The sequence below is a fragment of the Manis javanica genome, chromosome 1, assembly GCF_040802235.1.
Source record: "Manis javanica isolate MJ-LG chromosome 1, MJ_LKY, whole genome shotgun sequence".
Classification (NCBI taxonomy): Eukaryota; Metazoa; Chordata; class Mammalia; order Pholidota; family Manidae; genus Manis; species Manis javanica.
Window position 1 is genome coordinate 13,882,081 of NC_133156.1, and position 13,553 is coordinate 13,895,633.

At 42.7% G+C, this 13,553-nt stretch overlaps 1 protein-coding gene across 3 annotated transcripts in view; it reads right to left on the reverse strand.

The window, feature by feature from the left end:
* Nucleotides 1-13,553, reverse strand: part of FLT3 (fms related receptor tyrosine kinase 3) — a 66,125-nt gene that overhangs the window by 18,800 nt on the left and 33,772 nt on the right. For 2 of the 3 annotated variants that reach the window (XM_073228588.1, XM_073228601.1), the window contains 9 exons: nucleotides 13,215-13,354; nucleotides 12,964-13,117; nucleotides 11,877-12,045; nucleotides 4,128-4,231; nucleotides 3,325-3,433; nucleotides 2,861-3,039; nucleotides 1,974-2,080; nucleotides 1,755-1,887; nucleotides 1,552-1,656 (listed from right to left, as the gene is read on the reverse strand). In XM_073228588.1, the coding sequence (XP_073084689.1) occupies nucleotides 1,552-1,656; nucleotides 1,755-1,887; nucleotides 1,974-2,080; nucleotides 2,861-3,039; nucleotides 3,325-3,433; nucleotides 4,128-4,231; nucleotides 11,877-12,045; nucleotides 12,964-13,117; nucleotides 13,215-13,354 (1,200 nt within the window). The remainder of the gene's footprint in view (nucleotides 1-1,551; nucleotides 1,657-1,754; nucleotides 1,888-1,973; nucleotides 2,081-2,860; nucleotides 3,040-3,324; nucleotides 3,434-4,127; nucleotides 4,232-11,876; nucleotides 12,046-12,963; nucleotides 13,118-13,214; nucleotides 13,355-13,553) is intronic. The other variant, XM_073228597.1, reaches the window with a different exon arrangement.

Here is a 13,553-nt window from a genome sequence, read left to right on the forward strand (position 1 = left end):
AGAGAAAGCTCTCCGAGGAAGTGATATTTCAGATGAGCTCCAAAGGAGGAATGGGAGATAACTATGCAAAAGAGGAAGGGTAAGCAGGAAGATTAGCCTGTGCAAAGGCCCTGACATGGGAGGGAGCATGGTGCTCGGAGGAACTGAAAGACGGTCAGTGCGCTGATGTGCTGAGATCGCTGAACAGGTGAACGGCAGGCAAACCCCACCGGGCTGGGATGACTGTTTCAAGAGCGATGGAAAGTAACTGGAAATGTTAAGTAAAAATATGATTGACAGATGGTAACTACACGTATCATGGTGAGCAGTTAATAATGTAGAGAATTATAGAATCACTGTGTTGTATACCTGAAACCAATATAATATTGTCTTATCAACTATACTTCAATTTAAAATAAAAGAAAAACGATTGCATTTCATAACCACCACTTGGCCGTCAGTATAGAGAATCCAAAAGGAGGTAAAGGTACATATAGGGTCCCTGCATGGGCAGCACTGCAGCCATTCAGAAGAGATTAGGTATTAGCAACCCAGAGAGGAGAGAAGAGGATGAATCCAAGGGACGCTGAGCAGGAAACCTGCTAGGAAGAGCTTGGGGGTGTCAGAATGAGGGCGGGTCCAAGGAGGAGTCCCAGATTTCTGGTTTGCCTAGTTGTGTAGAATATGGCTGGTCACCAGTTCTTTGATAACCAGTCACCAGGAGAGGGAGCGCTGATGGTGGGCCAGGGCTGGAGGACTACAGTTCAGTTTGGAGAAGCTGAATCAGACGGACTTGTGAGACATCCATGCATTTAGACATAACCTGACACTCAGAAGGAGACGCCATTGTGAGAACCATTGGTACGTAGGAGGTCATCACAGGTAGTTGAGAGGGCCTGCTGTGGACACGTGCAGTGAAAAGGAAGGAGTCCAGAAGCAAGCCTTCAGGAGTGCCACGTAAGAAGCTGGGTAGAAGATGGTGAGCCCGCCGAGGGCTGTGGAGCAGTCAGAAAGGTAGGGGGAAAAACAAAAGAATATGGTGCCATGGAAACCAAAGATCGTGCCCGTTTATGCTGAAAATTCAAGCATCATGAGGACTGAAATATGCCTGTTAGGCTTAGTTCCTTGGAGGTCACCAAGCCCCTTCGCAAAACCCAATGGGGTTCTTGCTCAGTGAGTGATGCTAATGGCGGGGGGCGGGGGGGGGGGTTTGGCCGTGGGAGCCAGGTGGGCGTGGGTGGAGCAATGCGTGGAAAATGAGAACACAGATTTGCTCTTCCACCCAAGGTCTGTGTCAAAATGCCAGACGCGACATCTACCTCTAGTACAGAAGCCAAAAAAGGAAAAGTAAACAAAGAGTGAAGAGGAAGAAGGGAAGTTTTTCTATTTATGACTTGTATTTAGTATTCATAACTTTGGACACTAACCCCAAAACTCACTCCTTTTCTTAACCCTGAAGCATGGCAAGTGGTAACCATAAAAATGATGGAAAAGAGGAAAATGGAGCTGGGAGGCTGTGCCGCTCGCCTCTGGGCGGTGTGTCTCTGTGGACATCATTCCGCGTTACTGTACCTTTCAGCATTTTGACTGCAACCTGGATTGAGACTCCTGTTTTACTAATTCCATAAGCTGTTGCATTCATTACTTTTCCAAAAGCGCCCGATCCTAGTACCTTCCCTGAAAGATACACAGTGAATGAGTGAGTGTGTGTTAAGGATTTTTGGACGGAAAGGAAAGGAAATGCTGTGGGAACATTTGCAGCATCCCACTCTTACCAAATTCTAAGTTTTCTCTTGGAAACTCCCATTTGAGATCATACTCATATTCTCTGAAATCGACATAGAAGTACTCGTTATCCAAAGAGCCGGTCACCTGTACCATCTGTAGCTGACTTTCATACCTAAATTGCTTCAGAGATGAGACAATGAGCTGATTAGCAACAGGCAGTTCTTCAGAAATAGGAAACAGTGATGAATTTTTACTTTTGCCTTTACCTTTTTGTACTTGTGACAAATTAGCATGGTTAAAACGGCAATGAAGGGAACACAGAGCCCAATGGTCGCATAGAAGGAGATGCTGTGCTGGATGAAAGGGAAGGGGCCTGCAATGGAAGAGGGTCACCGGGCAATGAACGCAAATTCCTGCCTAATACCATAGCAGAACGCTCATTACCACCGCTCACGTTCTGCTCGAGTAACCGTTCCTTGCAGTCCTTACAAGCACCCTCTAAATAGTCTACTCCCCACAGAAAATCAGGCATTGTTCATTTAAAAGGTGAGTTTCTTTTATAGGAAATCTTAAGGGGTTCTGAGCCCACTTTAAAATATCATTTAATAGTGTTACAGAAAGTACATCTATTTAAACCTTCCGGATACACAGGTCAGATGAAAAAAGAAGATTGTGTTCTCCCAGAAAGATATGGGACAAGTGTGAAGTTAGTCTGGGGATGCTGGTGATTCTAAACTATCAGCGTAGGCAAGCAGGCTTCAGAACTGTTTAACTTAGGAAGTTTCTAAAAAACACAGCTAAAAATTATTAAACAGCGGGCTAAACGCAAATAAGGATTGCAGCCAAAGAGAAAATAGTAGGACTCTTAATTACTCAATCTGTTTCCCTAGAATTGGGGTCTTTTGGTAGATATTCAGTATTCTGGGATTTTATAGTGCTACTTACACCTCTCTGGGTCATGAGTCATAGTAATGCAAGTGGAAGCTGCCCTGCCCCTGACCTACACAGTAGCACACATTCAGCGGGGATTCTTGCCTGACTCAAAAGCCTTCTTTAACTTACATTCTCCTGTAAAATTCCCCCAAATAAAAGCTTGCTACCGTCTAGTGGGGAATTCCTAATGGTGGCGCATTACAGCAGCCCTGGTGTGTACCTGGGGAGTTTAAAAGGATTGTTTCACAAGATGTACCCAGAGAATTGTATGCACAGCATTTCACCAGGAACCCTCTGATGGCTTCACTCATGTTTAGAGTACTGCTCGATATCCACTGTCCAAATACTTTTCTGTTAGCCTTCTTATTCCAAACTCCTTCGGTGATTTCCTCAGTGCAGCTGAAAAGAAATGGCAGACAGAGAAGTTAGACAGCTGGGGCTGTCCGCAGATTGACAGACCGACAGATACCAGGGCTTCTCTACTGAACTCTAAGAGAGATTGGTCTGTTGTAAGTTTTCAGGCACAATCTATGACCACTTAGAATTGCGGTTGGCTCAGAAGGCAAGCATTTTAAACACTGCATCATTTCTTCTTAAACTGTATTCATGAGAAAGACTCGGTACGTTGGAGAGAGCGTATGTTTTATGTTCTTCCCACACAAGAGACACCGATGTCCTTATTACTTGGGAGACTTGTCTGAACACTTCTTCCAGGTCCAAGATGGCAATGGGTACCCATCAGAGGAGCAAGAAGCCTGGCTTGCTGATGCTTCCGCTAGCACTTGAGGTTTCCCTGTAAAGAACAACACGTGACATAAGCTGTGTGGTAGGGTCCTTTCCAGAAGTTTCTCCAAAGTTGGCATCATATAGGGTACCCATTTATGCCAAGCAGTTTGTGCTTCTGGGATGTGTCTCATACAGGATGACTCAAGACCTCTGGTTACTCCCTTTTTCCCCTTGTCATGTAACCTTCTGTACAGGCAGCCCTACCGCCTATCTGCAGAACACCGCTTTGTTACTGGTAGGCCCCGCCTGCAGGGGGCTGAGGTGTAGACCTCTGCGGACCTGCAAGAATCAGAATGATACTTTTTGTAGAACTATCTACAAAAAGTCCTATGAAATGTACTCTCATCTTTTTGATGACCAAAGAAACAAAAAAAATCATTAAACCAAATAAATGGCACATAGTAGGACTTCTGGCCTTTCCTTAAAGACGACTTTTAAAGTCCTAAAGTCAGTAAGTCACAACACTAAGGCATAATCAGAAAGGACATGGAATAGGTAGCCTCTTAGCTTCAAAGGATGAACACGGAAAGATATATAAACCATGCCAGTAGATATGAAAGTAAAATCTCAGATGACTTCAGCATATAAAAATAGTTTGATAGCATCCCTTCTAAGCCATTACCTGGCTCTTTCTTGTCATGGTGAGTAAATAATTAAAGAGTTGTAAGATTAAAATTCAGTTTCTTGACAATGTAACTTACTTTTTATATTCAGTGTGAACATTTTAGTGAACTGGGCGTCATCATTTTCTGCACGGAATATATATTCTCCTGGCTGGTGTTTATGGTTGCAAAACTTAGATACGCTGTTTGAAAAGAATTAAAGATAGGTTTAGCCAAATTGTTATAGGAGATGCTGAGATGGATGTCAGTGTTTCTGGGAGTCTTTCTTGAGACTCTCACTCCCTAAAGTTCACTGGACAGGGAGGTGTCTGTAGGCTAGGTCTTTGCTAATCAAAGTGTGGTCCACAGACAGGCAGCATCAGCCTCGGTATTGTTTGGGAGCTTGGTAGAAATGCAAGACCTCCGGTTCCACCCCAGACCTACTGTCTTATGTTTTAAGATGATCTCCATGTGACTTGTAGAAATATCAGAGGTTGAAAAGCACTGATCTAGGCTGGAGCTCATAAGAGGGACAAGAAGTTACCTGCCCCGACTTTTGTATACATCCTGGACTAGTCTGACTTCTCAGAAGGAACCTCGGTGGCAGATGAACCCATTACTCTGCTGGTCCCTGAAAGGTTGGCTCTCTGATGTTGCCGCAAGGCGGGACCTAGGACCAGGCCTTGACTTACGTGGCAATTAACAGTGATGAGGGCTCAAATTCACTGAGTTTGCATAGAAATCTGTGGGTCGTCTCAGCAGGCTCTGCTTAGAGTGCTCATCAGCCCTCAGAACATTTTGACATGGATAGCTTGATATTGGGGGTTATCCGCCATGCTTGCCAGTTATACGAGATGCTGAATATTGTACTGGGAGGTTGGATGATGTAGGGAGAGGCAGGGATCAAGGAGCTGTTGAATATGCCTTCATGCATTGAAGAATTAGAAAAAAATTTCGCTTAAAACAGAGTAAGAAAATCTATTTGTTCAGAAGATATTTAATTAGGCCACTTCAATATAGTCTACTTAAAGTTAAAAAAAAAAACTATGTATGTTCAGGGTAGAAATGTAAACAGGATGCATAAGACTAAAATATGGCTCTAGTCCTCAAAGATATCATAATCCAGGTGGGCAGACAAAACCTCCATAAATAGAATGAAGCATTAAACTGGAAGCCAGTAGATTAAAGAAAGCAGAGGCCATTATAGATGAGAAAAGTTCAGAAAACTTCATAGACATAGGAACTGAGCCAGGTCTCCGAGGATGAGCTGGTTTTAATGAGAGGGCAAAAGAAAAGACACCCAAAGGGGAGGCAACCGCATCACTTAAGACATGGGACAGGAATTCGTAAGGCCACAGTGGAGAGGAACGGAAGGCCCCTGGGCGCAGAGGCACATGTGAGGATGTAGTAGAAAGAGGGCTGAGTGGGTAGGGACGGGCCAACTAATCAGGGACCTTGAAACACAAGCCTGATTGCTTAGACCTGCTGGAAAGATCAGCAAGAAGCTGTGGATTCCAGAGCAGGAGAGCAATGCCATGAGCAGTATTTCAGTTTAGACTGATGGTGGTAGCAAAAGTTCATCAGAGGGAAGTCTGGAGGCAGCTGTAGGAATCCAAGAATGAATGAATGAATTCATTCATTCATTCCACTGTCAATAATGTGGCTTATTTGTGAGAGGAACAGGAATACAGCAGTGAGTTAGAAAAATTAGGTTTCTGTTCTCATGGAATTTACAGTTTGGTGGTGAAGGCAGACGTGTAAGTAAGCAGTAACAGTCCAGTGTGGGCAGTCCTGTGGGAGAAGTGAAAGTTCAGATTTGAGAATTCTGAGCATGAAAAGACACACGTTGCCTATGGAAGGGGAAAGGAGAGGAGAGAGAAAACCCCAGCTGCCCCAGGAAAACAGAAATAACAGGCAGGTGCTGGACTGGACACAGAAGATGGAGGAGAGAACAGAATCCCATCTGAGCCCTAGGATTTTTACACGCACACTTGGCAACACACTCCTAGAGCAGCATTTGAGCCCCGGTCTATCTGACACCAGTGTTTTGTGCCCTTCACTCCCAAACTCAGAGGTAATCTGACTGCGGCCGGTAATGAGAGGATTTATTTCTCTGACTCAACATTTGAGCATTTAACAAGTTTTTTGTTTGCCTTCTTAACAGAAAGGGTGAAGAAGTAAAAAGGGGAATTTTTTTTTTATCTTGACCTACTTCTGGACAAGACGGAAATGGTTGGTAAAGCGGAATTGATGGAAAGATGGGGGAAAGCCCCATTATAACCCTAGGGAGAAAGCAGACATGGCTACATATGATTTCCGGACTTTAGGAAGAAAGAGTTCACGTGGTCCAAGAAGAGAAAAACAAACGACATGAGCTTCTACAAGGGAAAAATGTAATTCTCACTGGACAGCAGCCAAAGGCCCCGAAGGAAGAGGAGAGGAGATAAAAGAGGAAGCCAGTGTGGCTAGGCAAGGACCATGCCAGGAGCACCCATCAATTCGACAGGAAAGGAATTACCGATAGAACTATTGATCAGTCTGCCGATCAAAGGAAAATGCTTTGTAAACTTTTTTTGCTCCTAATTCTTTTGTGCTGTCTTACTGGCGTATGATAAGCCATGGAATAGATGACACAGCATCTGAAATGTTCTCTCTCTTCCAGGTAGGAAGCTGGCCACACAAATAGTCCGAACAGAAAATGGAAGATCTAGGTTGTTTAAAACTGCCCGTCCGCCTGTGTGACATTAACCCAGCGCCGAACCTCCTCAGGAATCCCAAGGGGACTAGCCTATTAGGTGACTGGGACATCCAAAATTTCCTCTTTCCCTGGGGTTTTTTCTAAAAATGGCTAGCTGGCACGAGACGGACAGTCAAAGAATTGAAGTTCACAGTGAAATAATATCTTGGCGACTAAGACATATTATCATTATGATTATAGTTTTCTCTTTTGTACAATCCAAATACAGGTCATTTTAGTTTTCCATTTAGCACCTAGATGAGGGGAGCTAAGGACAGGCAGGCTCTTCCCAGGGAGTGGTTTTTCTGTAAAGAACGTTTTATTCAAAGGGCAAAGGATTATCAGAGTTGCATCGGATTGCAGAATAAAAAGGCAGGTATTGGGGAGGTTGAGAGCTTCTGAAACTGAAGCATGAAGGGCTGACAGGCCTGGAGGTGGCTTTGTAGGCCTTAGCAGCACCTGCTGGGGAATCTGGCACGTCCATTTCCTGGGACTGCTGTTTCCTCGGGTTTGGGAACACAGCCCAGCTGCGGTTGAATCTGTTCAAATTTTTATCCTGAGTTAGACAAAGATATCAGGGGGTGGGTAAGAGGTGCTGATGATTTTGTATGAGTCTATAAAACATGAAGCTCAGAGAGCCCACAAGCCTTGGGGGATACAACCATTAACACCGGAATAGCAAAGCATGGCATGGCTCATAAAGAGGCTTTTATTTCTAAATAACTAACGAGCAGCCTTCTATTTTTGTTTCCTGTACACTGGGTTTGAGAAACACACTTTTGAAATGAGTTGGTATCAGGAGGCAGCATTGTAATATGGCTAAACCACAGGCTTTGAAGTCCACAGTTTTTGCTGGAATCCCAATTCTGCCATGCCCAGTGTGTGACCTTGGGCACGTCACTTAACCTCTCTACCTCAGCCTCCTCACTTGGGAAATGAAACCAGTCATAGTATCTGCCTCATATGGTTGTGGGAGGAGAACTTTTCATTGAATCTTTATGAAAGCAGTTTTATACAAAGTGACTACAATAGTGCCTGGCACATGGTAAACACAATGTATGTGTTAGATTATCATTGCTTTGAGGCATTTTAAGTCAGAAAATCACATTAAAATAAAAAGAAAGATGAAAAGAAAAACTGAAGTAAATGCCCATCAACAGGAGTTACAATAAAATTTTCTAGAATGTGGAATACTATGCAGCCATTAAAATGATAGGGTAAATAATGTAAGATATACTTATTAACATAGAGCAGAAAACCATGATATATTTTAAATGAAAAATCAGTTTACAAATGGCACAGTCAATATCCTATTTATACAAAAATCTATGTTTATATATTTCTATCATGGTGGTTATGTAGAAAAAGTCTGAAATGTAATCTCCAGAGGTGGAATTATTGGTGTTATTTCTATTTGTTTTTTAAAGGTAATTTCAGAAAACTGAAATGAATGAAAGGTATTGATTTTGCCCTATGTGACTGGGTAAGGAACTTAGCCTGTTTCCATAGTTCATAAAATGGGATTGTGAACATCAAATGAGATAACTCGTAGAAAGGACTTTGCACACTGTCTGGCAGATGGTAAGAGTTCAAAGAAGTTTCTTTTATTCTCAGTGAGTGGGGTCTCTAGGAGAAAGGGATCTACGTGGCTGTCACAAACAGTGGAAATGAAGGGGGGCAGAGTTTGGGTGGGGGTTCTAGGTATTTCACTAACCCCAACATCTTTTCCTTCTTTCTCTCTACACACTCAAGTTTCATCTGTCTTAGGGGAGAAAAAAAAATCCTCCCAGGGAGGCTCAATACACTTTTGTAATTACACATCATTTATTGACTGGGGAGCCTGCTTTTGTTTGTTCCTGAGAAGGACCGGGTCTCATCAGGCCGAACCCACACGACCACCACACTGATGTTTACAAGCAAGCTCTGATTGACACCTGCTATGGGCAGAACTTAAGACTCCTAGAGTTGAGAAATTAAATACTTCAGGGAAAATGAAAACACAAGGACTGAGCAAGCTAAGGATAGCCTTTCAGAAGAAATTACTAAATAATGATAACACTCTAATAGGTTTTGTTTTGTTTTTAACCATGAAACTGGGGAAAACTAAGGTAGATTTGGTATTTATAATCAAGTCTCTACAGATAGGAAATTATGCAAACAAACAGATGAAACACCCTAGACTTTTTCTCAAGACCAAGGTATCAAGACTGCTGGAAAGTTATCATTTAATACAATGTAAACGTGACAAGGCAAGCCTTAATAAACCTTGGTGCAATATTTGAGGAAGTAAATTGGAGAAATGAAGCTGTGAATGTGGGGAAGCTGCAAGATTCCTGGCACACGCACCACAGCCACACCAGAGCTTTTTCAGAAGGAGTGTTATTACATAGACCTTTCAGTTACACAGAAAAACCCTAGGGCACTCTGCTTTTAAACCAGTTAACATGATTTAAAATACTCTACAAATTTCACTTTGGTTAAATTTGTTCAGTCTAGCGTGGTGGTTGCAAAGGATGTTCACTACCCCGTTCTTTCTGTTTATTTGTCAAATTGAAACTTTTTATAATAAGTGGAAAAAAAATCTCAGATTATTATTGAGTCTGCCACCCCCATCTCAACATGGAGCCTCACGTGGAGAGCGAAAGACATTTAGAGCCTGCAGAGCTGTGCCCACATTTTTGATTATTCATTTTTCGGAGGACCTTTTTCAAGAAGAAGGAGACTCCGCCTTCCCTTTGCGCTGTGTATTAAGTGGGGCATGGCTCCTGGTATATGATGATCACCAAGCGTTGCAGTGCTCCAGGAACTTTTAAAATAAAATAAGCACTGAGTGTTAGGTGTTGTGCTAAGTCTGTCTGTATGGTCCTTGTAGTGCAAAGAGGGTGCCACTGATTCATCTTTGGTCCAGGCCCTGCACTTTGAGTCATTTTCCAGACGAAAATGAATTCACACATTGATTAAGCGCATGTGAACTGAACGAGGCTTTGTACAGACATGGAGAGATGACAGGGCACCTTTCCTTACGAAGCTTATAAACTCAGCTGTGAGATTCTACACCCAGAGAGGATACCTATACTAGCAGGTAACTATGAACAAGAGAGGTACAAAACACTGCAAGAAACTGGATCTGTCCTAATTTATTTATTTGACTCCCTCCACAGGATAACAGCATGGGTCAGGATGCAGACTGGGACCATGGACAGAAACCACATTTACCAGCCCACTAGGTTGGCCCGTGACCCATATAACAGACACATGGTCCTGTAATGAGTGATTCTGTAAAATCTCAAGAAGTTGTGAGACATGTCCCCAGCACAGTGGCAATGATCTCCCAGGTGGCCTCTGGCACTGAAAGGTGCCCGTGTAAATTTGGTGGGGAGTGGGAGACAGGCATTACTTCATTCACTCTGTAGCCTCTCACGGCATCAAGCCCATGAGAAGATACGAAGGGAGTATTTGCTCAACTAAACTGAGTTGATTCTCCACCTCCGAATCAGGTTCAGAGGAGAATCCCTTGGTGCTAAGAGCTCCTCTGACACTGAGTCACACGCAAGGCAGGGAGGGGATGACGACACCGTTGACAGCCTTCTGCCTGGGGTAGTCAGTTCAACAGGGAAGACAGGGTGACTCTCTGGCCTCCTAGTTTCAAAAGTCTGATGATTCAGCATAAGGCTCAGGACAATGGGGCATCCCTCTAAGGCGGCGTTTCTGAGTTTGGGAAGTGTGGGAAATGTGTATCAGTCAGTTCACAGGCCAGAGGCTCCATTCGTAATTAACTGAAAAGTGAACGCTTGAACATGCGGAGTTTGGGGCGAGAGAAGGCAGACACTCCCGTGCAAACTCTGCCATTGAGACTCTTTAAAAAGGCGAGCAAGGATCAGTTACAACTCACTTGTGGGTATGGAAAAGAGCACACCAATCATGAAACAGACACTGAGAAGAATAAGGTCAAAGAGCCTAACCCTTCCTCTTTCCTCCAGACCAGGGCTAGCCAACAGAAATATCATGCAAGCCACAGATGCAATTTCAAATTTTGTAGTTAGCTACAATTAAAAAAGGAAAAAGAAGTAAAATGTAATAATAGGTTTTATTTCACTCAATATATGCAAATGACTATTACAGAACAAAGAATCAATATAAAAATTGTTAATGAGATACTTGACATTGTCTTTTTTTTCATACTATGTCTTCAAAACTCAGTGTGTATTTTACACTTACAGCACATTTCAATTTGGAATAGCTACATTTCAAGTTCTCAGCAGCTGTATACATGGCTAGTACCTACTGTATTGCTTGGCCTGGATCTAGACCCATGAAAGGAGTTACTGGAGAGTCTCATTAAAAATGTAGAATCTAGGCGTTTTGCCCCAATTTCGGTTTGGCATGTCTGGAATGAAAGCCAGGAATCCACATTTTTAACATCTGCCCCCATCATTCCCAGGTAGTTGGTTTATGGACCACACGTTGAGAAACAATTTACTCTGGACCACTGGCTTGCTTTAGAGATGACAAGGGCCTTAGTCCTCAGTCTAGCCTGAAATCATGTTACATAAGATTAATTTTAAGAGATAAGAGATGTTGTAGCTATGGAAAATCCAAGAAAAACATGTTTTGTTCTTCAAAGAGGGAATGAAGATTTCTCCCATAAAAGAACCTTGAATACAGTGGTACAAATCCCTAGGAAAGTGAAATTTTCCTTCAGCATTTATTACTGGGCCAGTTCTGCATTTGTTTTTTTAAAAATTTAAATCAATACACCTATAGGTAATGTTTTACTGTTTTTAAGGGGTTTTACTTCCTTAATCATCCACAAATGTGCTCAGGGAGACTCCGTGTACTACAGGACAGTCCCCTCAAATAGGAAGTGACAATCTGGTGACTCAGAAAATGCCATGGAACCATACGTAAACTAATATTATTCTTTCCTTTTTTCGTGGGGGTGTTACACTGTCTGAACGGATGTTAAAACGTACTGCGTCCTCACATCTGCTGTGCCTGTTCTCGTCTTCAGTGTCAACTCAATAATATGTGAACTCTTAATTCGAAACTGTTCTCAAGGGCAACGGGAAGCATGGTGCCAACAATGGAATGTTGGCCTTGGACTGTCTCACCTGTACCCGTCTTCAAGGCCACGGTGCTCACAAGGAAATGATTTGCGGGAGAAGGTCCACGTACATCTGATCTGTGGGTATGCTTTAAACCTGACGGAAAAACAAAACTCTTCATACTGGTCAATTTCATAATCTTCACTTGATTTGGAAGCATTTATAAATCCCTTTTCTGCGAAAGAAAAGAAAAACATGAATAAATTAGACAATGTGACTCGTGTGAAAATGCATTGAGAAGATAAAATAAAATGTTTATTCATCAGTTTAACATAAGCAAACTCAGATGTGGGCATGAAGCTGGTCACATCTGATGTTCCAGCAGGAAACACAGGGGTCCTGACCCCAGGAACAAGCCTGAGCTCACCACCTTCTGGAATCAAGATTCCTCTAAGACTTGGATGTACAAAACTGACTCACTTTCCAAAGAAATGTATAAATAAACCTGAAGGTTTTGCAGACAATTTCAGGAGATTGAAAGACTCCCCCAGCCCAGTCAACCAGGTACCCACTGGGGTCCATGACAGTTGAGAGCGCCTGTTCTCATCCAGAACAGCTCTCTCAGGGACACATCCCACGTGAAATAACCTCAGGGCACAAATAAAAGCACAGTCTTGCCAGAAATATTCACAAGGTCTCCTTAAGGAACACTTCCTTATTAGTTCGGTAGGAGAAGCCCTTCCTTTCCTATCATTTCCATCACGGCTGAAGGCTGCCACCTAATCTGAGTCTACTTAAGCGTGGCTAGCTTCAAATCCTAGGTAGCCCCCCCAATGTCGATACAATATGAATAGAAAGAATTAGCCCCTTCCTAAAGAAACTTACAGTCCGCTGGAAGACAAAACCCACAAGCAATGCTCACATTACAACGTGGTAAGTATACAGACGGTGGCACTCATGCAGCGTGGTTAAACTGGAAGAGGGAAGGGAGTGGCATAGGCAGCTTCTATTTGCAAAGCTATTCTAATTCGTTTCTTTCTCGGCTTTTTGACACTAATATTTAGATTGAAATCAGAATTTTCAGTACACACCTCACATTCCACAAGAAAGCAACCACAGTTTGAATACACATTGTGAGAACAGCCTGCATTACCTATGATGGTAACCAAAGCGGATTTACTGGGATGCTCTGAAGAGGAACAAGTGTAATACCCGGTGTCGTTTCTTCCCACCGATGATGCAAAAGCAAACAGAATCCGTATCATAGTTCTGTTTGTGGAATAGGTACTCATCTCAAAGTAGCTGCCCTAGATTTTAATAAAACAGAGTTGGAATTTAATGATTTCAACCTGTACTATCAGTTCATTGTTTCTGCATTTCTGGAAGGCAAATTGGTCACATTACCTCATCCAGGGCTTTATTTTCTAATTCCCAGCTGAGCCCAAATCCATGGTTTACATGAACAGCTTTGCACCTTATCCATAGGGGTTCTCCTACTTTAAGAAATAATTGTGGCAGTGTGGTCTGAGGGGTGTGATTTAGATCTAGAAGATGAAGACATCCCAAGTAAGAAACACAGTTGTTTTCCTTATCACAAAATTCATCCTGAACATTCTAAAGAACAAATGAACAAATGTTATGAACCGCGCTGACAATCTTTTAGAGACTGACTACTCTTTCATGAAGAAATCAGCAGTTAGAGAATCCATGTGACATTTGAAATGGTATAAAGGAACTCTAGAA